Genomic DNA, 25,444 nt, shown 5'->3' with positions numbered 1-25,444 from the left:
GGGAGCCTGCTTCCTCCTCTCTCTCTGCCTACGTGTGATCTCTGTCTGTCAAATAAATAAAATCTTTGAAAAAAATAAAAAATAAAATAAAAAGCAGTATCATTGTCATCTTTCTCTCAAGATGGCTGGTGCTCCCATTTTTAATCTTCACTGCCTCTCTATTTCAGAAATCCATGATTCAGTTCTGAGCCCTGCACTAAACCCAGAGAAAAGATTTAAATTAAAATATTACTGAGTTGATTCTGACTCTCTCCTGTTTTAAGAATAACTCCTGATGTTTTAAGAAGCTTTAAAAAAATACTGTCATTTTCTTCAACTTCATTGTGAACATGAGATTTCTTTGTCTTCTTGGAAAGTGGCTGCTTCCTGGCTTCTGAAAACAGACAAAATTTTCAAGAATGTGACAAATAGTAAAGATTAAAACTGTAAACCCTACAATAATCCTAAGAGGAAAATTGATGGGTTCTTGAAGAACTGTATTGGAATTGATGCTGTAGTAAAATTTTATCTCTAACAAAGGTCAGCAACAGTGGCTTACAAACAAACAAATCAACAAACAATTATTTCTGCCTAATACATTTTTTATAAGATTTATTTATTTGACAGAGACAGACACAGCGAGAGAGGGAACACAAGCAGGGGGAGTGGGAGAGGGAGAAGCAGGCCTCCTGCCGAGCAGAGAGCCCAGTGCGGGGCTCGATCCCAGGACCCCAGGATCATGACCTGAGCAGAAGGCAGACACTTAACAACTGAGCCACCAGGCCCCCTCTATTGCATTTTCATTTGAAGAATTCAAAACATGCCACTTCTAACAAAAATAACCATGGAAATGTTTTCCACCCAAATTCTTAATCAGTTAGTGTGCCTCAAGCTGGTGTCTACAAACCAATGCAATCAAATCACTGAGAAGCTTACTAAAAGCACATTCTTAGGGGCCCCTAAGTGGCTCAGTCGGTTAAGTGTCTGCCTTTGGCTCAGGTCATGATTTCAGGGTCCTGGAATTGAACCCCACATCAGGCTCATTGCTCAGTGCAGAGCCTGCTTCTCCCTCCGGCTCCCTGCTCAGTGGGGAGTTGCTTCTCTCTCCCTCTGCTCCTCCCCACCCCGTCTTGTGTTCTCTCTCTCCCTCTCTCAAATAAATAAAATCTTTAAAAAATAAAATAAAATAAAATAAAAGCACATTCTTAGATCACATCCCATAATTACTCAATTAAAATCTTGAGGATGGGGACCAGGCATTCGAATTTTTAAAAAGCTTTCCAGGTAATAATCTTGATGTACACCAAAGTGTGAGAACCAATGATCTTGATGCAGGAGTAAAAAGAATCAGGCAGGTTCTCCAGCATCAAGCCTTTGAGTATAAAGCCCAGATTGGTTTTATCCCAAGGCTTTCAATGCAAGAGAAGTAATAAAACATAATAAACAAAAACAAATAGTACTTGAAATTAAGTAGGATTATTTCCTCTTCTCCCTTAATGATGTAACGAGTTAGAACTCCCTTAACAGAGTAGATGAATATAATAAATGGGAAAAAAACCTATCAACCGGGGCGCCTGGGTGGCTCAGTGGGTTAAGCCACTGCCTTTGGCTCAGGTCATGATCTCAGGGTCCTGGGATCGAGTCCCGCATCGGGCTCTCTGCTCAGCAGGGAGCCTGCTTCCCTCTCTCTCTCTCTGCCTGCCTCTCTGTCTACTTGTGATCTCTGTCAAATAAATAAAATCTTTAAAAAAAAACCCAAAAAACAAAAAAACCTATCAACCTCTTTCCATCAGAACTAAGTAAGGGCCTCTGTCAACTACATTCCCAAATGGACAGTCCATACTGTTTCTTCACCCCTGGCATGGTTGCTCTGATATAATGCCTTTCTTTTATACATCCCTATCACAGTTTTATCTGGATTATAATTTTTTTTAAGAATTTCAGTTTTAAGCAATCTCTACATGCAACATGGGCCTCGAATTCACAACCCTGAGATCAAGAGTTACAAGCTCCACTGACTGAACCAGGCACCCCCATACTATAATTCTTTTTAAGGGAGGAAAGAGGACCATAAACCTTTTTAAAGGACAGGCGACTATGTTGTACCTTCTGTCTCAGCACCTAGATGATGTAAGTGGATAAGCAATATAATACTATTTTCTATAATACTAATTTCTCTTATGGATGTGGAGACTAAGACTGTGGCCATGCCCAAAGTCATACATGGAATTAGAAGCAGAAACTCAATCCCAAATCTCCTGATACTAGATTCTGTGTGCTCTAACCATTAAGACTTGATGACTCTCAGGACTTAAAAAGGAGGAACTTTATCTCTCTTTAAGTGCCTCACACATTTGCTATGGGAAATAAAACAACAAATGACTAGATACTTACTGGAGACATCTTCTATCAGGCTCTCTTTATCCTCTGATTTTGACAGCCTTCTCTTGGAAACCATTTTGACTGGAAGTCTTCTGCAATTAAATTACTTTCTAGAGCAAAATCAGAGAATTGGGACACCTGGGTGGCTCAGTTGGTTAAGCAGCTGCCTTCGGCTCGGGTCATGGTCCTGGTATTCTGGAATCGAGTCCCACATCAGGCTCCTTGCTTGGCAGGGAGCCTGCTTCTCCCTCTGCCTCTGCCTGCCACTCTACCTGCCTGTGCTCACTCTCGCTCCTCTCTCTCCGACAAAAAAATAAATAAAATCTTAAAAAAAAAAAAAAAAAACTTAGAGCGAAATCAGAGAATAGAAGTTACCCTCTAGAAGCTAGATAAGTTTTGAGAAGTTAAAGTTATAGCTCAAACTACCCTACCCAAAACCAAAGTGGTTCTAGTTTTTACACTAAAGTTGTCTAACTCCAGGCATTGAAAGAATTTCAACTCCTGTATCTGGTCAATACTCCCTTCCTTTCTAAACTTGATTACCTAGTTGCCTCTTTAGCAAGGCTACCTTCCTCTTGCTGAAAGATGAGATCCAGTTCTCTTTCTGATATCCCAGATCCTTCATAATCTGGCCCCAATCTACCGCTCCTTTAACTCATTAATCCAATATTGTATGCTAGAGACTGTGCTGGGTGCTGGGGTTACAAGTATGAACCAGATATGATCACTGCCCTCAGGGAGTTTACACTATAGTAATGAGTAGTCTTTTTTTTTTTTTAAGATTTTATATATTTATTTGACAGAGCGATAGAGAGAGAGAGAGCACAAGTAAGCAGAGCGAGAGGCAGAAGGAGAGAGAGCGAGAAGCAGGCTCTCTGCAGAGCAGGGAGCCCGATGCAGGGCTTGATCTCAGGACCCTGGAATCATGACCTGAGATGAAGGCAGTCGCTTAACAAACTGAGCCACCCAGGCGCCCCTAGTAATGAGTAGTCTTGAGGTAGTTATTTAGGTACAGTTATGTAAGTGCTTTAAGAGAGAAGCACAGGGTGCTATGAGGGCTTACAAGGAAATTTAATCTAGTTGGGGGTAGGGGAGATTAAGAAAAGCAGGAACAATTTCTCAGGGATAATTTCTGTGAGAAAAAGGTATTAAAGCAGGGACCTGAAGGCCAAAACAGGAATTAGCCCATAGAAGATGTATGAGAAGAGTAGTCTGGGCAGGAAAATATTCAACACAGAACCGGTAAGGAGCCTGTAGAGTTAGAAATGAAACTGAAGAGGTAGGGGATGTCCTGAACCTGAATACTAAGGGCCTCTTACTCTATCTTATAAACCAAAACATTCTTGGTCTCAGTGCTTTTGCATAAGGTGCTTTCACCTGAAATGCTCTTATCTGCCTGGAAACTACTACTCATCCTTAAAGACACAGTCAAATGTCATACTCCTTGAAAAATGTTCCTCCTATCCCCAAAGGAGCTTTGTACTTCAGCCTCCCTGTTCCATAGAGTGTATCTAGGATCCCCTACCACATCACACTAGACTGTGGGGCTCACTGAAAACAGGAACTCAGTCTCACTTATCTCTGTATCCCTAGTGCCCAGCACGGTACCTGGCATAAGATTTCTGAGCGTATTCCCTAAATGAGAACTGCTGGCAGGCAGGTAAATACTAATAACTAACAAGAGCGATTTTAAGTGCTTCATAATTACTCACAAGCCTTTTTTGAGGTAGGTATCCTTATTATTCTCATTCAGGGGTGGAGTTGGGTTTCTAAGTCAAGCAGTCTGACTCCAGAATCTGCACTACCTACCAACTATACTTTTTTTAAAAAAATTATTTATTTATTTGACAGAGATCACAAGTAGGCAGAGAGGCAGGCAGAGAGGAAGTAGGCTCCCCGCTGAGCAGATAGCCTGATGCGGGGCTCGATCCCACGACCCTGAGATCATGACCTGAGCCGAAGGCAGAGGCTTTCATCCACTGAGCCACCCAGGCGCTCCCCAACTATACTTTTGATTATAGTGATGGCTTCCAACAATAGTTAACATTTACTATGTACCACGCACTATGCTAAGGGTTTTCTTTATCCACTGCCTCGTTAAATACTTAGAACCATTATCAGCCATTTTACGGACAAAAATTAAGTTAGAGTCGTCTGACTTCAGGGCACAAGCCCACAACACAGCTCCTTTCCAAAGAAGCCTGAAAACCTGGTGGGTGGGGCCGTCTGGACCAGGCCGTTAGGAAAGGAGCTGGGGGTAAAAGCCTTCGTCATTTTAACGACGCAGGGAGGTACCTGGGGGGGATTATCCCACGACCGAGCAGAGGAGAAGACCGAGGTTCGGGGCGCCGAGCCCCAGAAGGAAAAGCCGAGCTCCGCCGGGGCCCAGCGAGCAGGCCACAGTGACGCTGGGCCTCGAGAGACCGCGACCACTGCTCCACTCACCCGCCGGGAAACCGTCGCCGCCCCTTGTTTTCGACTTTGCCGCCGGGAGAAACGCCACGCTGACGCCACGGAGGCGCGCCTCGCCTTGACGCTAAACTTCCGCGCCGGAAGTGGGCGGCCAGGCGGCAGGGCTGGGGGCAGTCCGCGAGGGCCAAAGCTGGGGTAGGGCTCCGGGCCCGGAAGGCTGAGAAGCGTGACATAGCCCACAGGCGAAATCAAAGAGGGGCCTTCGCGCCCCGCGGGGAGAGAAACCCAGTTACACCGGGTGGGAGCCGGCTCTCTGTGAAGATGGCGGGGCCGGAGCTGCTGCTCGACTCCAACATCCGCCTTTGGGTGGTCCTACCCATCGTTATCATCACCTTCTTTGTGGGCATGATCCGCCACTACGTGTCCATCCTGCTGCAGAGCGACAAGAAGCTCACCCAGGAGCAAGTCTCCGACAGGTCAGCGCCTTCCCTCTCCGGCGGCCTCACTCCCTTGTGACCTTGGGCAAGAAAGTACAGGGGTTTTGTCAGTTTGTTCGGGTTGACATCGCGCCCCAAAGGCTGGGTCACCTTGCCTGTGTTACCTCTGTGTTTCACTTTAGTCATTTGTAAAATGAGGATAACCGGAAATGCCTCATAGAGCAGGCGTGGGGATTAAATTTTAAATGAAGCCTACAAAGCCTTTAGCACAGGGCTTGGGACCCATTAAGTGCTCAAAAAAATTGTTGCTGTTAATTGTTAGGCCAATCGCCAACCCTCTTATCTATGAACTATGTATAAGGTGGGTGTGTTTACACTATTCCTTTTACCAAACTACTGTGGTGGTCAGCTGAGATACTACGTAACCAAGTGCTGTGCAAATGTGGAATTGCCATAGAGATGTGGGGGATTGTAATTATCATTTCTCCTTCAGGAGTGGAGGCAACTTCTTTCTCAAGTGCTTCATTACAGTATTTATCTGTGGAGAGAGGTAATTTGAGATGATTTTAGTTATCTAAATTTGTGCCCCCACCATATTAAAATTTTTTAAAAATTCCAATCATTGTGATTATTTTCAGAGATCATCTTAGGGAAATGTTGCTGTGTCTTTAACCACTTCGCTATCACTTACTTATCCCATTTTAAGAAATATCAAGCCTCGGGCTCAGAACTGTCAACAAGCAACAGTATCTTACCAAGATTTAATTAATTTTGTTTTTATTGTGTTTATGTTAAGTGTGGCAACTAATACTGGTTTTCCATTGGCTGGCAACATAAAGATTTATGTTAAAACTTATATAAGTAGAAAAAGTTAATATGTAAAAAATACTAAGCTTTTGGGACACCTGGATGGCTCAGTCGGTTAAGTGTCTGCCTTTGGCTCAGGTCATGATCCGGCTGCTGGGATGGAGTTACGCATTGTGCTCCTTGCTCAGCGGGGAGCCTGCTTCTTCCTCTGTCTGATACTCCCATTTCTTGTGCTCTTCCTGACAAATAAAATCTTTTTAAAAATACTAAGTTTTTAATGGTACAAGTGCTAGTGAATAAAACAAAAATCATAACCATGGAATGAGAATGACTGAAGTTTAGGAAGCACTGCTTCATCTTTCGGTTATGCTTCCGTTAGGCTGAGAATAATAATAATAATAATAAACTGATATTTATTAAGCACTTACTCTATGCCAGGCACTAAGCTAAGCTCTTACATTCATTAACTTATTTAAAATTCAAAGCAACTCTTAAGAAATAGATGTTGCTGTCCCATTTTATAGAAACTGATGCTTAAGAGGTTTCATGGTCACACATAATGACATTCTGGACTTGAGGACAGATTTTCTGGTTCCTAAGTCGGGAGTTCTTTCCACTACACCATAGAGGCCACTACAATTATTTTTCAGTAGCATCAGTTCCAGAACTGTTGAGAACCAACCTCCTGAGATAACCTGAAGTCAGTTCTCCACAGAAAGGAAGGCTATAAAAAGATGCAATGTGAAAAGAGCTCAGATATTTAGCATTTATTAACACCAATAAATTGTTCTCATCTTATCCTCACAATCACAGCAAGTTAGATAATCCTGAACCTAATTTTATAGTTGAAGAAAAGAAAGCCAGAGAAATTAAGTAGCCTACCCCAAATAGCCAAAATTGTAAAATACTGTGCCTGTACTTAAACTCAGATCAGTTAAATTAAATTCAAGTTAAATTCTCTTGACGACAATTACTGTTTTCATAGATTCTCTGCCACAGTTTTCTGCTCTTGGTTGACTATGTGATTTCAGAGTGATGTTTCTGAATGATATTACACCCATAGCTCCTTTTTTTGGGGGTGGATTTTATTTTATTTATTTGTCAGAGAAAGAGAGCAAGCACAAGCAGGGGGAGCGGCAGGCAGAGGGAGAAGCAGACTCCCCACTGAGCAATGAGCCTGATATGGGACTCTGTCCCAGGGTCCTGGCATCGTGACCTAAGCCAAAGGCAGACACTTAACCGACGGAGCCACGCAGGCGTCCTCACAGCTCCTTTTTCTAACCCAAGATGAAATTCACAGTTCCTGCACTCTATAAATAAAAATAATACTTAAAAAACAAACAACATGATGTTTGCAACAACATGGATGGGCCTAGAAGCTACTATATGCTAAATGAAATAATAAGACAGAGAAAGGCAATTACCATATGATTTCACTTATATGTGGAATCTAAAAAAAACAAACAAACAAAAGCAGAAACAGACCCATAAATACAGAGAACAAATTGATGGTTGCCAGAGGGGAGAGAGATAGGGGGATGGGTAAATGCATGAAGGGCAGTGGGAGGTATAGGCTTCCAGTTACAGAATGAATCATGTGGATGAAAGGTACAGCATTGTCAATGAGATTGTAGTAGCGTTGTATGGTGGCATATGGTAGCTACATATATGAGCACACCATAATGTATAGAGTTGTCAAATCACTATTTTGTATACCTGAAACTAATGTGACATTGTGTGTCAACTATACTTCAATAAAAACGACAATGTAATGCCCTAGTTGTGACAAAGGAGAAATAAAAGAAAAATAATTTAATTTCTATTTCATAAGTACTTGTTCACAATGGTCCTCAAAAAGTGTAATGCACAAGTCAAAGCATGTACCTCACTATAAAATCACCTTCGTTGGAACAGGTTCAACTGTAAGCTGATACAGTATTCACAATTTAGATATCACAGAAGGCAGTGTTGTTTTGGATGTGATTTTACTAAATGAGGAACTACTCTTGATAAAGTTCTGAACGAAACAAAGTGCAGTTTTCCTTATACATACTTGGTGGTTGCATATCTGGAAGTTGAATATATATAAAAATCACTTCTTCAAAAAAAAAAATCACTTCTTCCTTCCCTGTGGAAAAAAAGATGGAATTGGGTTTGAAGCTCATAATTAAAAGCAATTCAGTGAGATATTCAAAAGTAGTATGAAACATGAGATGGTTCTTTGAATTGCACAACTGTCTCCAGCACTGAGGAATACTTAGCATCTCTTACCCCTAACAAATGACAGTTAATTTCTTTACCCTATCATTTTGACAATCAAAAAAATTCCACAGATTTCCAGAAGTCCCCCTAGAGGGCAGTCTCCATGGAGAACAACTGCCTTGGAGAAAACTCAAACCTCTCTGGTCATTATTGTTCCTTTATGTGAGATGTCTGGATCATGCCAGTTTCTACATGGTGTGACAGTACCCCACCAGGTCATCCTGTCAACTTGGATAGAATTCTGAGCATGTGGTTTTCAACCTGCCAAAACCAAGGCAAAATATGTTTTCTGGTTGTAAAACATTTCCTCTAAATATAGTATAAGTTTCCATTAGCCTAAATAAAAATGGAACCTTTGGTTTCATAAGTTATTAAGCTTTTGGTGCCTCTAAACTTAGTAAAATTTTTCTAAAATATATTAAACCAAAACTGAAAGAAAAATGAATAAAATATAGTAAATCACAGTTGGGGATAGAATGTCTGGAAAAAATGGTACTCAAGCTCAAAGAATATACTGACTCTTAGGAAAGGAAAAAAACAAACTCAGGTCTTTAATATATGATTAAACTCCAATTTGAGAAATACCAGCTTTAAAAACTAAAGCTTTCAGGGTGCATGGGTGACTGGGTTGGTTAAGTGTCTGACTCTTGATCTGAGCTTAGGTCTTGATCTTAGGGTGAACATGGAGCCTACCTAAGTTAAAAAAAAAAAAAGTTTTAAGAAAATGTCTTTCAATTGCAAATTATCAATGCAAAAGAGCTTTGTCTTTATAAGCAGTATAAGGACTTATTTTTCAAGAGTAACAGAAACGGAAATGCAAAATTAAAAATTTCTTATAGTATTCACAGACCTCAGACAAACTGAGTGTTTAGAATATACAGGACATTGGGGAGGGTATGTGCTATGGTGAGTGCTGTGAATTGTGTAAGACTGATGAATCACAGACCTGTACCCCTGAAACAAATAATATATGTTAATTAAAAATAATTAATTAAAAAAACTATTGATTAACTATGGTAGATGTCAGTGGAAAAAATGATATGAAATTTTTATCATATAGAGATCAAAGCACTCAAGCAAGAAATGTAGGGAAAAAAGAGGTGTGTCAGTTAATTATTAAGAGTATTGTTATTTATCTGAAAAAAATATATAGGATAATTTAAGCTTGCCTTGATTTAGGGTTGAGATGCCTCAAGGTCATGATTCTCCATCCCAGTTCTACAAAATTCCTCAGCAGTGAAAATACAGGAGATGTAGGGGAATTTCTGTTGATTACAGTGCCTGAAGAAGGCCTGAATTATCTATAGTGACCAAATTTTTATTGATGATCTACCATGTGCCCTGCTCTGTACCATATGCTGTAGGATACAAGATATGACAAGGCCAGGACCCTACCCTCAGGGAGTTTCAGTCCAAGTGACAAAACATGCAAAAGAAAAATAATATATGCCACATGCAGTGGTAATCATTAAATGAAATTGTATATATGAAGAGCTCAGCTTAAAATCCTCAGTATTAAAAAATTTTAAAAATCTGTAAAAAAACCCTCAGTATTTCCCTTTTGCTCCTTTTTTTTTTAGTACTCTCCACACCCAACATGGGGTTCGAACTCAAAACCCTGAGGTCAAGAGTCACACATTCCACCAGTGAAGCCAGCCAGGCACCCCACTCTTTTTTTTTTTAAACTATTTTTAAGTGTACAGTTCAGTGGCATTAAGTACATTCTCACCGTTGTGCAAACATCCCCATCATCCACTTCCGCAGTATTCTCATCATCCCAAATGAACTCTGAACATATTAAGTAATAACTCCCCATCTCTTTTCCACCCAGTTCCTGCAACCAGCATTCTACTTTTTGTTTCTATGAATTTGACTACTCTAGGTACCTTAATGTAAGTGGAATCATATAATATTTGTTCTTCTGTGCCTGTCTTATTACTAAGCATAATGTTTTCAAGGTTCATCCATGTTGTAGCATGTGTCACATTTCAATACATTTTGTAACTAAATTAGTACAATGTGATGATTTGACATACATGTACTTTTCTGAATTATCACAATCCAGTTAATTAACATATACATCACCTCATACTTACCTTTTTTAAAAAAATCAGTGTTAATGCTTAAGGTCTACTCTTTCAGTAAATTTCAAGTGCATTACACAGTTTTATTGACTATAGTCACTATATATATGTTAAACCCCCAGAATTTATTCATCTTATAACTACTTTTTGGCCGGCATCTCCCCATCTCCTTCATCCCCCAGTAACCACCATTTTAATTTCTGTTTCTATGAGTTTGACATTTTTTTTTTAAGATTCCAAATATAAATGAGATCATACAGTGTTTGTCTTTCTCTAATTTTACTTAGCATAATGCCCTCAAGTTTCAACCATGTTGATGTAGATAGCAGGATCTCCTTTCTGGTGGCTAATATTTCATTGTGTTTGTATATGTATATATACTACTGAATTGTGTGTTTAAATAGGATTACAGTGGTAAGTTTTATGTTACGTATTTTTTACCACAATTTAAAAAAAATATACGGGGATGCATGTGGCCTTATATAGTATGTCTCTTGCACGTCTCTCAAGTCTCATTTTCACCATGTTTTCTGTAGTTCTCTTTCTTCTAGCCATGTGGCCTTTTCTCAGGTCCTCAGAGACATAGTCTTTATGCCTGCTGCAGGGCTTTTGCCCATGCTGTTCCCTCCAGCACTTTGCCAGGGTAATCTCTAGTTGTCCTAAGATTCCAACGCAGTCATGCATCATCATCAAAGCTTTTTCCCAGACCTTAACTTCCTAGACTTGGTCAAATCCCCATATTATATACTCCCACCATACCATCCATCTATCCTTCCTAGGACATAACAGGTGAATTTAACATTTATTCCTATGGTTATTTAATCAATGTCTTTATCTCCCACTAGACGTTAACTTTCATAAGATATTTGCCCCTCCCCCCGCCTTTTTGGTAAAATTTATTTATTTAAAGGACGCCTGGGTGGCTCAGTTGTTAGTCGTCTGCCTTTGGCTCAGATCATGATCCCAGGGTCCTGGGATTGAGCCTTTCATCAGGTTGTCTACTCAGCGGAAAGCCTGCTTTTCTTCTCCCGCTCCCCCTGCTTCTGTTCCCTCTTACACTGTCTCTCTCTCTGTCAAATAAATAAATAAAATCTTTAAAAAAAAAAGATTTATTTGAGAGAGAGAGCAGGGGGAGGAGCAGAGGGAGAAGGAGAGAGAGACTCCTCAAGCAGACTGCCCTCCAGTGCGGAGCACGACAAAGGACCTGATCCCAGGATCCTGAGATCATGACCTAAGCTGAAATCAGTAGTCAGCTGCTTAACTGACTGAGCCACCCAAGCGCTCTGAGATACTTGTTTTTTGATCACTGTTGTTCATGTCACCTAATAGTACATGGCATTCAGAAGTTCAAGAAGTATTTGCCCAATGAGAATAAATCTGTTATTGTGCATAATATGAAAGGAGGCATGGGAAATTTAAATGACTCACCCACAATCACATAGGTAAGTGGCAGAGCCAGGATTTGAACCCATCTGTTCAACTCTAGAGCTTAAATTTTTATCCGTTACTCTAGACTCAATGCTATCTAAACCATCAGTGATGAAGGACCTTTTTTTTTATTTTGATTTCCAATCTATCATAGACCAATGCTTTTGTAAACTATTTTAGTACATATTTATTTGGATATTGTGGAAATACCAAATTATTATAAATAATTAAAAACCCTTAACCCTTACTTTGAATGTCTACACTTAACCTCGTCACAGGCCAGCACTGGTACACAGGCCACACTTGGAGTAGCTTTAGACTAGCTCTCGGGGACAGAACATATTACATGTCACCTCTAAGTCTGTGTTGAGAGCAGTCAACTGTACAGTACAACAAGGTCAAGAGGAGGAAGACCAGCGAGAATTCCATAAGGGCACCAGGCAGAGTTTCTTGGAGAGGGTGGGGCTTGAAGAAGGTATTATGATATGATGGGGTAGAACTTGTGAAGAAGTTGGGTACTAGAGCATTCCCAGCACATGGAGAGTCTAGAATATGCGTAAGGTGACAAGGAGACCCTGATTAGAGCAGGTGGTTTATACTGAGGAGTAGAGACAAAACCAAGCACAATTTGCATGTTGTTTATTTCTGTCTGTCTCTCTCTTTTTTTTTTTTTTTTCACTTTCCAAGAAGGATTTCCATTAACTTAATGGGGTTTTCCCCCATTAAAACAACTTTTGAAAACCTAGCAAACATTAGTATTTTGATCTCTGTCCTGTTTGGCATCTGTGTCTTCGCACCACCCACTTGTATCACACACTGTTTAATAGTCAGTTATAGTCAGATAGCACCAAATAATTTATTAATTCAGTAAATGTTTATTGAGAGTTTACTAACGGTCTGAATCCTGCTGGAATTTCTGTTTGTTGTCTGTTGGGGATCAATCCTGTCAAATCCTGTACTCATTTCTCTGTGGGGTTTTAAAAGTTCTTTCTTTTGTCCTCACCCTCCCTCCCCCCCGCCACCAGATCTCCTGAGGAGTATCCAGTCTTACTCTTTTCACTCAGAGAAAGTTCCTTCTTAGCTTCTTATACAATAAGAAAAAGATGAATGTGATGTTCTAAATGTGCCTTCCTCGGAAATCTTTTGTTCATAAACACAGTGACTTCTGAAAAATGCTTTTTTGAAGACCTGATTGTTGGGTTAAATATATTATATTGGTTTTAAGGACACTTGTATTTTGAAAAGTGTCCCCACAGGACTGTTGCCAAATAGGCTCTCTCTTGTGTTTAAATAGGTCTTCTACTCTTATTCTTCATTTTCTTCTAGTGTTTCGCTTTTAAAAATCTCATTGTCTTGGTTGTATTTTTCAGTCAGGTCCTAATTCGGAGCAGAGTCCTCAGGGAAAATGGAAAATACATTCCCAAACAGGTACTCATTTCTCTTTTTTTTTTTTTAAGTTCCATGATTCACTGTTGAGGGCAGTAGATGTCTGAATGTTTAATAAGGGGACTCTTTGTAGAAAGCTGAAGTTTGGCAAATCTGTAATTAAGCTGTGGCCTAGTGGTGTCTGCTGTCATTGTGACCTCGCCCTTCTTAGGAAATTGTTTTTAAATGTGACTCAGCTAAAGTGTCAGGTTGGCTGCCAAGTAGGCGGCCAGCTCTGAGTGTAACAGCCTATTCCAAGGGCCTTCTGACTAAACCTCTGGGGAATAATTTGACAATTTGCTATGTCACAGTTTTAAGACTTAAAAAGCTCTCTTTTCTACTAGTCTTTCTTGACACGAAAATATTACTTCAACAACCCAGAGGATGGATTTTTCAAAAAAACTAAAAGGAAGGTAGTGCCTCCTTCTCCTATGACTGGTATGTTTACTCCCTTCTGTCCTCTTTAAGGAAAATTCTTAACATGAGTTGGGGGAGGGCAGGAAGAGGATGTGATTTATTTAAATGTTAAATTGTATGAGATAGAAATCTAAGGGGCTTAGAGATCATCTAATACAGGGATCTACACAAGTGGAGCTCTTTTTTTTTTTTTTTCCCCTAAATAAATCACCTGGGAATGCCAATGTATAAAGTGGATTTATAAAAAAAAGAGCCGCTGGCTGGGGGATGAGAAAACTAGAGCCATTATCCCTGAGTCTCTTCCCTTTGCTGTTCCTCAGGACCCAGGGCTCTGCGGAGCACAGTTGGTAAAGCATCCTAGTCCCATCTCCCAGCCAGTGTCTGGATCCCCTTGCTGACAGATGGCCACCCAGCTTCTGTCTGAAAGAGGAGGAGCTCTTAACCACTTCCCAGCCCAGCCATTTCTTTGTCAGTCATGATTGCTTGGCCCACCATACAATTTTTGCTGTAACGGATTTCTTACTTCTGCTGAATCTAGTCATGTGAAAAAACATAGCACTTTTAAAGTAAAACAAAATAATCTATTATTCTGTGTTGGCTGTCCTCTCATTTTAATACCCATTTCTCTAAGTAAGAAACCCGGACACAAGGTACTACAATTGATTTTAATAAGTCTTTTAGAAAGCCCACAAGAAACAAAAGACCAATTTATGTATGAAGAGATACTTGACTTCACTAAATCCACAAAATGCAAATTAGAACAAGATGTCCTTTTTAGTTTTTCTAAAGATTTATTTATTTATTTGAGAGAGATGTGTCCGCACCCAGTGGGGGTTGGGGGTAGAAGCAGAGGGAGCCAGAGAGAGAGAATCTCAAGCTGACTTCCTGCAGAGCACAGAGCCTGTAGGGCTCAAATACATGAGCTGATCATGACCTGAGCCAAAATCTGGAGTCGGATACTTAGACAACTGAGCCACCCAGGTGCCCCCAAGATGTCCTTTTTAGACCATTAAACTGATGAAGACTGAAAGCTTCACAAAGCTACTACTGTCAAAGTCATGGGAAGTTAGGCCCTCTTGCTACTGTTGAAGGACAATCTGATGGTATTTGTTCATCTTATTTATTTATTTATTTATTTAAAAATTATTATATTCATTTATTTGACAGAGAGAGAATCACAAGTAGGCAGAGAGGCAGGCAGAGAGAGAGGGGGAAGCAGGCTCCCCGTTGAGTAGAGAGCGAGATGCAGGGCTCTATCCCAGGACCCTGAGATCCGACCTGAACTGAAGGCTGAGGCTTAAACCACTGAGCCACCCAGGTGCCCCATGTTCATTTTAAATGTTCAAACCCCTTGACCTAGAAATTCTAAGAATTCTTCTAAGAATTTCTCTTAACAGAAACACATCACATGCAGATTATATACTAGGTAGTTGTTGGCAACAGTGTTTATTGGCAAAAAAAAAAAAAAAAAAAAAAAATAGAAACAATCTATAGGTCCATCCAGAAGTAGTAAGTAGTAGTAGACTCTTATGCACACACTGAAAATAGTGACAGAGAGATATTAAACCAATGTGAAAATACCATCTACAATATATTTACTTTTTTAAAATTAAGAAGCAGATTAGTAAGTATAATATCTGTTTATTGTATACATATGGAAACTTGTGTGTGTAAATGCATGTAAATACATACTTGTGTGTGTAAATTTATATATGCATGTATAAAGATGGAAGGATATGCAGCAAAGAATTAAAAGTATTCAGAGAGTGGGCTCAGAGAAGCTATCTAATCCTATGTTTTCATGTCATTTGAATTTTTTACAGTGAACTTGTATTAGTTTAATTATCATATAAATTAAAAATTTACAGAAAATCAGGGAGAAGTCCTTGCCAACAGTGGTAAAATGCTGTCGTCTCTTGTTTTTGTCATAGATCCCACTATGCTCACAGACATGATGAAAGGCAATGTAACAAATGTGCTCCCTATGATTCTTATTGGTGGATGGATCAACATGACGTTCTCAGGCTTTGTCACAAGTAAGTTACAGACCCAGAAGACTTCGGGTTCATTTAGCTATGATCCTTTCCCATGTCCCTGTTCAGAGAAATCCAAGCGCTGCTGAGACACTAATATAATGGGTCCCATATTCTCTATTGGAAATTAACCATATTCTTTCTTTTTTTTTTTTTTTTTAAGTTTGTATTTATTTGAGGGAGGGAGAGCATAAGAAAGCAAGCATGAGCAGGGGGAAGGTCAGAGGGAGAGGGAGAAAGAGAAGCAGACTCACCACTGAGCAGGAAGACCAACATGGGCCTTGATCCCAGGACCCTACTATCCTGACCTGACCAAAGGCAGATGCTTAACTGACTGAGCCACCCAGGTGCCCTGGAAACTAATCACATTCTTTGAAAAAAAATTTCATATGCCGTGACTTTATGGCTCTTATCCCAAACTCATCATTAGTTCATGATGTGGATGTCTTTTACAAATAGGAACTTAAGTGAATGGCTTGCTCATTCGTATCCAAAATTAATTCTTGTTAAGTAGGATGAAGGGAAGCATGCTTCTATTTTGACTTCATTTCCTAAGTATTGGAGTGAGTTGTTTATTTATAATTTGTTTTGAATCAATTTCATTTCTCAGGAATGTAGTTCTCTATGTGTATATTTTCCATTTTGGGTTTTACAGATCAGTGCAAGTTTCTTTTCTAATTTTAGGTCACAACTCAGAGTCCCTGCTTCTTTTTTTTTTTTTTTTTTTTAAGATTTTATTTATTTATTTGTCAGAGAGAGAGAAAGAGAGCACAAGCAGGCAGAGTGGCAGGCAGAGGCAGAGAGAAAAGCAGGCTCCTTGCTGAGCAAGGAGCCCGATGTGGGACTCAGTCCCAGGACCCTGGGATCATGACCTGAGCTGAAGGCAAGGGCTTAACCAACTGAGCCACCCAGGCATCCCCAGAGTCCCTGCTTCTTAAGCATTAGAGAAGCTTGTGTTGAAGGAACTATAATAGAATGATACTTGCCTTGTTTTTTTCAGAAATTGAAACAAATTTCCTGGTAGAAATCATTTCAAACTGTGTATGGTACAGAGTTTCCACCTCATGGAAGGATTACGTGCATTCATGCTTAAATTGTTCTAAAAACAGCAAGAAAAGATTGTGAACTTTCTCTCTCTTTTCTATAGCCAAGGTCCCATTTCCACTGACTCTCCGTTTTAAGCCAATGCTGCAACAGGGAATTGAACTACTCACATTAGATGCATCCTGGTAAGAACTTTCTTTCCTTTATAAAAGCACAAACCAAAAGCTAAAACCAATGTCCCTTAAAGAACAGAATTTGTGATTTGCATTCTTCACTGGAATAGATTTTTGATTTTTCTCATTGAAACTCCACTCAAAATGACATGGGTGGATTATGACAACTTTTAGCCTTACCCCAAGTGATTCTTTTATATACTCTTTGGGTGATAGAAAATTGGGAATTCTATTAAATCTAAAATAACTACCTATGTTGTTTCACTTTTGCTTTCCTAGGGTAAGTTCTGCATCCTGGTACTTCCTCAATGTCTTTGGGCTTCGGAGTATTTACTCTCTGATTCTGGGCCAAGATAATGGTAAGAAGCATGTTGGGTTTAATAAGCAAATACTTTGATAGACAGTCATCCATGCCAGGGCCAGAAAACTCATGTAGTCTGTTCCGTTTGTTAGCATAGTCAAATACAATGCTTCACTCCTTAAACTTTGTAAATTTCTGAGGTATTCTGCAAGAGTCTTACAGATTCCAGGGTTAGAGCATATGACTGGTTCCGTTGATGGAGCATGCAACCCTTGATCTCAGGGTTGTAAGTTCAAGCCCCACACTGGGTGTGGAGATTACTTAAAATCTTAAAAAAAAAAAAAATTCCAGGATCAACTAAGATCTGAATTTTCCCTGGAAATCACGGGGACAATATTTAGTTCCCCAAGGTATGAAAGCCTCATGTGAGGAATCCAGTACCAGTAATGTAAGCCTGTAAACTGAAGCTGAGAGAAGGCCTGGTTTGACCAGTTAGTTCATTGACTAGAGTTCTTGCCAGGACCAATCCTGGCTCTCTCATTTAATGGTTGGGAACTCGGGCAAGTGACTTAACCACTTTCATCGTATGCTCATTTGTAAAATAGAGACCTTAATAATTAACTTCAGAGTTTGTTGTAAGGAATGAATGAGGGAGAATATGTAAAGCACTTCGTAAAGTGCCTGGCATAAAATAGTTGCTCCATAATCGGTGACTGTAGTGATTGTTTATTTACACTTGAAATCAAGTTTAGCACTTCCTTCAGTTACTTTCTGTTATTATCAGGCCCATTTTTCAGGCGAGGTAAAGTGACTTTCCCTAGGTCACATAGCCAGTGTGTGGGAGGGCCAGTCAGTGAACCTGTCCTACGGGGCTCTCACCCCTTCCTGAGCACATGTCAGTGTTGTGTGAGGACCATTCTTCCCAGAGGGCGCTGGGTGCTTGCTGAGCCCTGGCACTCACATCGGTGTGCCTTACACTGCAGCCGCCGACCAGTCAAGGATGATGCAGGAGCAGATGACGGGAGCAGCCATGGCCATGCCTGCAGACACCAACAAAGCTTTCAAGGTACGCTCACACCTTCCGTAGCTTTGCTAATGCTCTGAAAGACATTAGTGGACAGTTACTTTAATGTTGGGTTCCCTGAAGTGAGTGTCGTATGGATGGTTCCATCATTTAAATTTAGCACAAATGAATTTGTATTTACATATTTCTTTCTTATTCCTGAGACAGAGTCAGCTGTAAATAAATTGGAGATTCTTGGTACTTTTACTAGCTTTTAAATGCTCACTCAAATTTAAGCCACACTGTAAATGAAGCTGTAAATAGAGTCCATTCAGAGATACCAAGTAAACATTTAGAATATTCTGAACTGTTTAGGGCCCTGTGGACATCAGATATAAATTTCATTTAAAAAAAATATCAATACTTAAAGGCTTTTCATGAAATGATTCTGCACTATGTAAAATCCAGTATAATTTTTGTACAGCAAAACCTCATGAATTTTTCATGATAAAAACTAGAAACAGAAGGGAATTTGCTCATCTTTTTTTTTTTTTTAAAGATTTTATTTATTTATTTGACAGACAGAGATCACAAGTAGGCAGAGAGGAAGGCAGAGAGAGAGAGATAGGTGGAAGCAGACTCCCCGTGGAGCAGAGAGCCCGACGCAAGGCTCGATCCTAGGACCCCTGGATCATGACCTGCGCCGAAGGCAGAGGCTTAACCCACTGAGCCACCCAGGCGCCCCGGGAATTTGCTCATCTTGATGGAAGGCATCTATGATAAACCCACAGCTAACATCATACTCAGTGGTGGAACACTAACAGCTTTCCCCCCAAGATTAGGAACAAGACAAGAATGTGCACCCTTGCCACTTCTGTTGAACCTTGTGCTGGATGATTAGCCAGGGCCATTAGGCAAGAAGAAATAAAAGGCAGCTACATTAGAAAGGAAGAAGGAAATGATCTCTGTTTGCAAATGACATGGTCTTGTAGACAGAATATTGTAAGCAACCCACAAGGAAAATTGTTAGAGCTAACAAACAAGTCCAGCAAGGACTTTTTTTAGAACATCTTTTAGAAGATGAATGGTAAAGATGCAAAAATCAGTTGTATTTCTACACACTGGCAATAAAGAATCTGAAAATGAAATTAAGAAAAAAATTCCATTTAAAGTAGTATCAAGGGGCACCTGGGTGGCTCAGTGGGTTAAAGCCTCTGCCTTCGGCTCAGGTCATGATCCCAGGGTCCTGGGATCAAGCCCCACATCGGGCTCTCTGCTCAGCGGGGAGACTGTTCCCTCCTCTCTGTCTGCCTCTCTGCCTACTTGTGATCTCTGTCTCTCAAATAAATAAATAAAATCTTAAAAAAAAAAGTATCAAAAAGAGTAAAATACTTGGAAATAAATTTAACAAAAGAGAGATGAGACTTTTACAAGGAAATTATAAAGCATTGCTGAAAGAAATTAAGGTAAGACTTGAATGAATGGAAAGACATCTATGTTCATCGATTAAAAGACTTAATATTGTCAAGATGGCAATACTCCCAAAATTCTCTACAGATGCAATACAGTCCCTTTCAAAATTCCACATACCTTTCTTACAGAAATTGACGGCTGATCCTGAATATCATATGGAAATGCGAGAGACCCAGAATAGCCCAATTAGAGTTTAATATGAATAAAGTTGAAAGACTCACACTTCCCGATTTAAAAGCTACTTCAGAGGGGCGCCTAGGTGGCTCAGTGGGTTAAGCCTCTGCCTTTGGCTCAGGTCATGATCCCAGGGTCCTGGGATCAAGCCCCGCATCTGGCTTTCTGCTCAGCGGGGAGCCTGCTTCCCTCTCTCTCTGCCTGCCTCTCTGCCTACTTGTGATCTCTGTCTGTCAAATAAATAAATAAATAAATCTTTAAAAAAAAATAATAAAACCTACTTCAGAGCTACAGTGATCAAGACTGTGTGATACTGGCGTAAGGACAGATCTACAGATCAATGCAGTAGACTTGTGGTGGTCAGAATAAACCCATACATTTAAAGATTTATTTATTTATTTATTTGACAGACAGAGATCACAAGTAGGCAGAGAGGCGGGCAGAGAGAGAGGAAGGGAAGCAGGCTCCCTGCTGAGCAGAGAGCCCGATGTGGGGCTCTATCCCAGGTCCCTGAGATCATGACCTGAGCTGAAGGCAGAGGCTTTAACCCACTGAGCCACCCAGGTGCCCCCCCCCATACATTTAAGATCAATTGACTTTCAACAGAGGTGCCAAGACAGTTCACTGGGGGAAAGAATAGTCTTACCGCTGACTGGGTACAGAGTTTCTTCTTCAGGCGATGAAAAATTTTGGAAATACATAGTCTTGATGTTCGTACTGCATTGTGAATGTAATTAATGCCATTGAATTGTATATTTACAAAGGTTAAAAGTGGCAAATTTTATGTTACCTATTTTACCACAATAAAAAAAAAGAAGAAACTTTAAATGGTTTAAGAGTTTTGTAAAACTATAAAACCCTTAGAAGAAAACATAGGTGTAAAATATTTGACACTGGATTAGGCAGTGACTTCTTAGACACGACATTAAAAGTACAAGCAACAAGGGCACCTGGGTGGCTCAGTGGGTTAAAGCCTCTGCCTTCGGCTTAGGTCATGATCCCAGAGTCCTGGGATCGAGCCCCACATGGGGCTTCCTGCTGAGCAGGGAGCCTGCTTCCCTTCCCTTCTCTCTGCCTCTTCTCTGCCTACTTGTGATCTCTGTCAAATAAATAAATACATAAATAAAATCTTAAAAAAAATGTACAAACAACAAAAGGAAAAACAGATAAATGGAACTTTGTAAAAATGAAAACTTTTGGGGTGCCTGAGTGGCTCAGTCGTTAGGCGTCTGCCTTCGGGGTCCTGGGATTGAGCCCCACGTCAGGCTCCCTGCTCAGCAGGAGGCCTACTTCTCCCTCTCCCACTCTCCTTGCTTGTATTCCCTCTCTTGCTGTCTCTGTGTGTGTGTGTCAAATAAATAAATAAAATCTTAAAAAAAAAGAAAACTTTTGTACTGCAAAGGACACCATCAAGAAAATGAAAAGACAGTATTAGAGAACATGCTTCCAAACTGTATCTCTAATAAGGGTCTAGTATTCAGAATAAAGAACTCTCAGAACTCAGCCATAGTAAGACATTCCAGTTAAAAGTGGGCAAAAGTTTTGAGTAAACATTTCTCCACAGAAGATATACAAATACCCAGTAAGTTCATGAAAGCATGCTCAGCATTGTTAGCCATGGGAGAAATGCAAATCAAAACCACAGTGACTCACACGATGACTATAATAAAAAAGATGGACACTAACAGTTGTAAACAAGGATGTGAAGAAATTGGAATTATCCTATTGCTGGTCATGGTGCCGCCACTTAGGAAAGCAGTTTTTAGCCTATCCTGAAAAAGTTAGACGTAATTAACATATGACCACCAATCCGCACTTAGGTAAATAGCCAAGGGAATTGGAAACCTGTGTCCACACAAAAACTTACACAAGAATGTTCAGAGGGGCACCTGGGTGGCTCAGTCGGTTAAGCGTCTGCCTTTGGCTCAAGTCATGATCCCACCTGAGATCGAGCCCCACATCGGGCTCCCCACTCCACTGGGAGCCTGCTTCTCCCTCTCCCTCTGCCTGCCACTCCTCCTGCTTGTGCAGGCTCTCTCTCTCTCTGTCAAGTAAATAAATCGAAAGAAAGAAAGAAAAAGAAAGAAAGAAAGAAAGAAAGAAAGAAAGAAAGAAAGGGAAAGGAGAAAGAAAGAAAAAAAAGAAAAAAGAAAAGAAAGAAGGAATGTTCAGAGCACTATTCATAATAGTCCAAGAGTAGAAACAATCCAAATGTCCATTTTATGAACGGATGAGCAATATGAAACGTTTTGGAATATACATACAGTGTATGGACAATAAAAGTATTCATTGGAATATTTAGCAAAAAGGAACAATGTACCAATACATGCTACAACAGGGAGGAACCTTGAAAGCATCATAAGTGAAAGAAACCAGTAAGAAAAAGCCACATATTATATCCAGAATAGATGAATCCAAAGATACAGAAAGTAAAGTAGCAGTTGCCAGAGGTTGGGAGAAGGCTTAATGGGGGGCATCTGCTATTTGAAATAGAGTTTCTTTTTGTAGTGATGAAAGTGTTCTGAAATTAGGTAGTAGTGATGGTTGCATTTCTTTGTGAACCCACACTAAAAACCACTACATTGTACATATTCCAAGAGTGAAGTTTATGGCATGTCAATTGTATTTTTTAAAAAAATGGAGGGGCGCCTGGGTGGCTCAGTTGGTTAAGTGTCTGCCTTTGGCTCAGGTCATGATCTCAGGGTCCTGGAATTGAGCCCCACACAGGCTCCCTGCTCAATGGGGAGTCTGATTCTTGCTCTTCCTCTTCCTCTGCCCCCCTCCCCCTGCTCCTGTTCTCTCTCTGTTTCAAATAAATAAATAAAATCTTTAAAAAATAAAAAAGAAGATGAATGAATAAAGAAGAGGTGTGTGTACCACACACTGGAATATTACTCAGCCATCAAATAATGAAATCTTGCCATTTGCAACAATGTGGATGGAGCTAGAGTGTATCATGCTAAGTGAAGTCAGTCAGAGAAAGATACCATATGATTGCACTCATGTAGAATTTAAGAAACAAAAGAGATGAACATATGTGGGGTAAGAGAGAGAGGGACGCACAAACCATGAGAGACTCTTAATGATAGAGAACAAACAGGGTTGATGGAGGGAGGTGAGCGGGGGAACGGGCTAGATGGGTGATGGTATTAAGGGGGGCATGTGTCGTGGTGAGCACTGGGTAGTATGTAAGTGATGAATCATTGACTTCTACTCCTAAAACCAATATTGTACTGTATGTTAACTAACTAGAATTTAAATAAAAATCTTTTTTCAAAAAAAGCCATGAGGGGCGCCTGGGTGGCTCAGTGGGTTAAAGCCTCTGCCTTCTGCTCAGGTCATGATCTCAGGGTCCTGGGATCGAGCCCCGCATCGGGCTCCCTGCTCAGCGGAGAGCCTGTTTCCTCCTCTCTCCCTCTCTCTCTGCCTGCCTCTCTGCCTAGTTGTGATCTCTCTGTGTCAAATAAATAAATAAAACCTTTAAAAAAATTAAAAAATTTTTAAAAAATTTGAAAAAATTTAAAAAACCATGAGCTAACATTTGTATTGCATATTATATTTCCTAAAGCATTTTTTTAAACCTGCAAATTAAAGGCAAAAGTAGTCAGCATTTATAGACTGTTTGAGAAATATAATTAGTTACTAGCTCTAGTGACCTCAGATTATTTTACCTTTTTTAACCTTGATCTCTTTGCCTACAGATCGAGCTTAGGGGTGCACAGGGCAGGTGGCAGTACCTACCTCATAGGATGAAATGAGTTTATACATGTTAATAGCTTAATCCAGCTGCTGGCTAGAATCAATGCTCCCACAACAGCACTGCTCTTAGTAACAGCCCTCCTCTCCCTTCCCTGGTGTCCTCTTCCTTTGCAGACAGAGTGGGAAGCTTTGGAGCTGACAGATCACCAGTGGGCACTAGATGATGTCGAAGAGGAGCTCATGGCCAAAGACCTCCACTTTGAAGGCATGTTTAAGAAGGAATTACAGACCTCGATTTTTTGAAGACCACACAGGGATTTGCTGTGTCAGGAACTCAGAGCAGTGGTTAACTTTATAACTTTGATTTGAGCTGGACCCTCTCAGAATAAAAAGAAGGATGCATGAGCTGGCAGGTGTTCAGCAAGAATTGTTCTTATCTGAGCCAGGTTCCCTTGTATGTCTGAAACTAGAGAAGATCTGGGGAGTGTGTGCTAGATGACTTACCCAGAAGCAGCTATTTTTTAAATGTTTTACATTTTCCTTCTGGTGACTCTGATAATGAAAGTCAAAGAAAGGGAGAATACTCAAGCTAGTTATAATATATAAAACTTAGCAAAAATTCAGTCTTTGGAAAAAGCATTGTCAATTATGCCTAATTATTAAGTGCAGTCAGCCTGACTTCTAACTACAGTGAATGCCTGTTTTCTTGGGATCCAAATACTTTGTGTTTTACCTTTAATTTGTTGTTAGTATTTGTACAACTTTCTTTACACAAATAATACATTTTCCTTACTGAAAATTTAGCAGTTATGGATGAGCAAAGTGAAAGCTCCCTGTGTTGTTCATTTTGAGCCTACAAAGTGACATAAAGAGCAAATGGGTCAAAATCTGATTCAAATAAGCTCTTTGCAGAGTGAATACCCAGGGCTAGGACAGACTTAGCCAGCCTTCTATCTCTTAACACTGTCCGGTGAAAATCGGCAACACTGAGACACTGCCGGATTCTCAAGTGCCTTTGGGATCATCAGAGATAGGTTACATAATCTGAGGTCTTGAGCTGGAGTTCAGGATGTATCAAATCCATTGACATCAATAGTGCTGTACCAAATATGGCTACTCTGTTGAATGAAGGACCTCATTTCCCAGTTTTTCTGGATAAGAGAGTTAGCATATTGCTGTAAGAAGGGAGAAAGTGCGATTGCTGGCAGACATGTAGTTAAGGTTGGCCCAGGAATCATTCTGTCTGGATTGACTGTCCCAGGGAAGTGTCAGGGTGCCATTTCTGTACCAAAAGGTGAATGTAATTTGCATGTTGAACACTGTAATCAAGAACAAACAACTCCTGACTCTACCAATTAAAACATCCTGTTTTCTCTGCCTATAAAATGTTGCCTCTGTGGGTCACTAACAGCCTTGTGCCACAGTTATGAGTGTCTTATGGATCAGTGCTCAAGAGTCAAAGATGAAAAAGATGTGGGGTGTCCAGGAGGCTCAGTTGGTTAAGCGTCTGCCTTGGGCTCAGGTCATGGTCCCAGGGTCCTTGGATGAAGTCCTGCGTCAGGCTCTCTGCTCATTGGGAAGTCTGCTTCTCCCTCCCTCTCTGCCCCTCCCCCAGTTCACATGTGCACGCCCTCTTTCTCTCTCATAAATAAAATCTTAAAAAAAAAAAAAAAAAAAGATGTGACCCTTGCCCTCAAGGAACTCATTAGAGAGACATAAGAAATTATGACATCACTAGATGTCATTAGAAATTGGTGGTTCTGACCCCTTTTTTGGGTCATGGAACCTCTTTGGGAATGCAGTGGAAGCTCTGACCTTTCCCTCCAGAGTACTGCACATGGGAATAGACACAGAAAGTTCCCACATAACACAGGGGTGGCCTAGTCATAGTGACCTACAGACCCACGCTAA

The 25,444-nt window shown here is 40.4% G+C and overlaps 2 protein-coding genes across 11 annotated transcripts in view; one reads left to right on the top strand and one right to left on the bottom strand.

Annotated features, from left to right (window-relative positions):
- Nucleotides 1-4,866, bottom strand: part of FANCD2 (FA complementation group D2) — a 59,179-nt gene extending 54,313 nt beyond the window's left edge. For 5 of the 10 annotated variants that reach the window (XM_032841583.1, XM_032841585.1, XM_032841588.1 and 2 more), the window contains exons 1-3: nt 4,657-4,826; nt 2,374-2,471; nt 233-373 (exon numbers count right to left, since the gene is read on the bottom strand). In XM_032841583.1, coding sequence (XP_032697474.1) covers nt 233-373; nt 2,374-2,437 — 205 coding nt within the window. In that variant the 5' untranslated portion in view covers nt 2,438-2,471; nt 4,657-4,826. Of the gene's footprint in view, nt 1-232; nt 374-2,373; nt 2,472-4,656 lie in introns of those variants that run through there. The other 5 variants (XM_032841592.1, XM_032841590.1, XM_032841591.1 and 2 more) reach the window with 3 other exon arrangements.
- Nucleotides 4,867-4,922: 56 nt separating this feature from the next.
- EMC3 (ER membrane protein complex subunit 3) lies at nt 4,923-24,919 on the top strand. The gene is made up of 8 exons (XM_032841594.1): nt 4,923-5,249; nt 13,162-13,219; nt 13,561-13,654; nt 15,565-15,669; nt 16,814-16,895; nt 17,163-17,242; nt 18,168-18,250; nt 23,708-24,919. The coding sequence occupies exons 1-8, from the start codon at nt 5,095-5,097 to the stop codon at nt 23,834-23,836; spliced, it is 786 nt and encodes a 261-aa protein (XP_032697485.1). The 5' UTR covers nt 4,923-5,094; the 3' UTR covers nt 23,837-24,919.
- The last annotated feature ends 525 nt before the right edge of the window (nt 24,920-25,444 follow it).

Source organism: Lontra canadensis, unplaced genomic scaffold, assembly GCF_010015895.1.
Source record: "Lontra canadensis isolate GAN:19392208 unplaced genomic scaffold, GSC_riverotter_1.0 scaffold124, whole genome shotgun sequence".
Classification (NCBI taxonomy): Eukaryota; Metazoa; Chordata; class Mammalia; order Carnivora; family Mustelidae; genus Lontra; species Lontra canadensis.
Note: the sequence above shows the minus strand (reverse complement) of the source record. Positions and strands in the feature narration are given on the sequence as shown.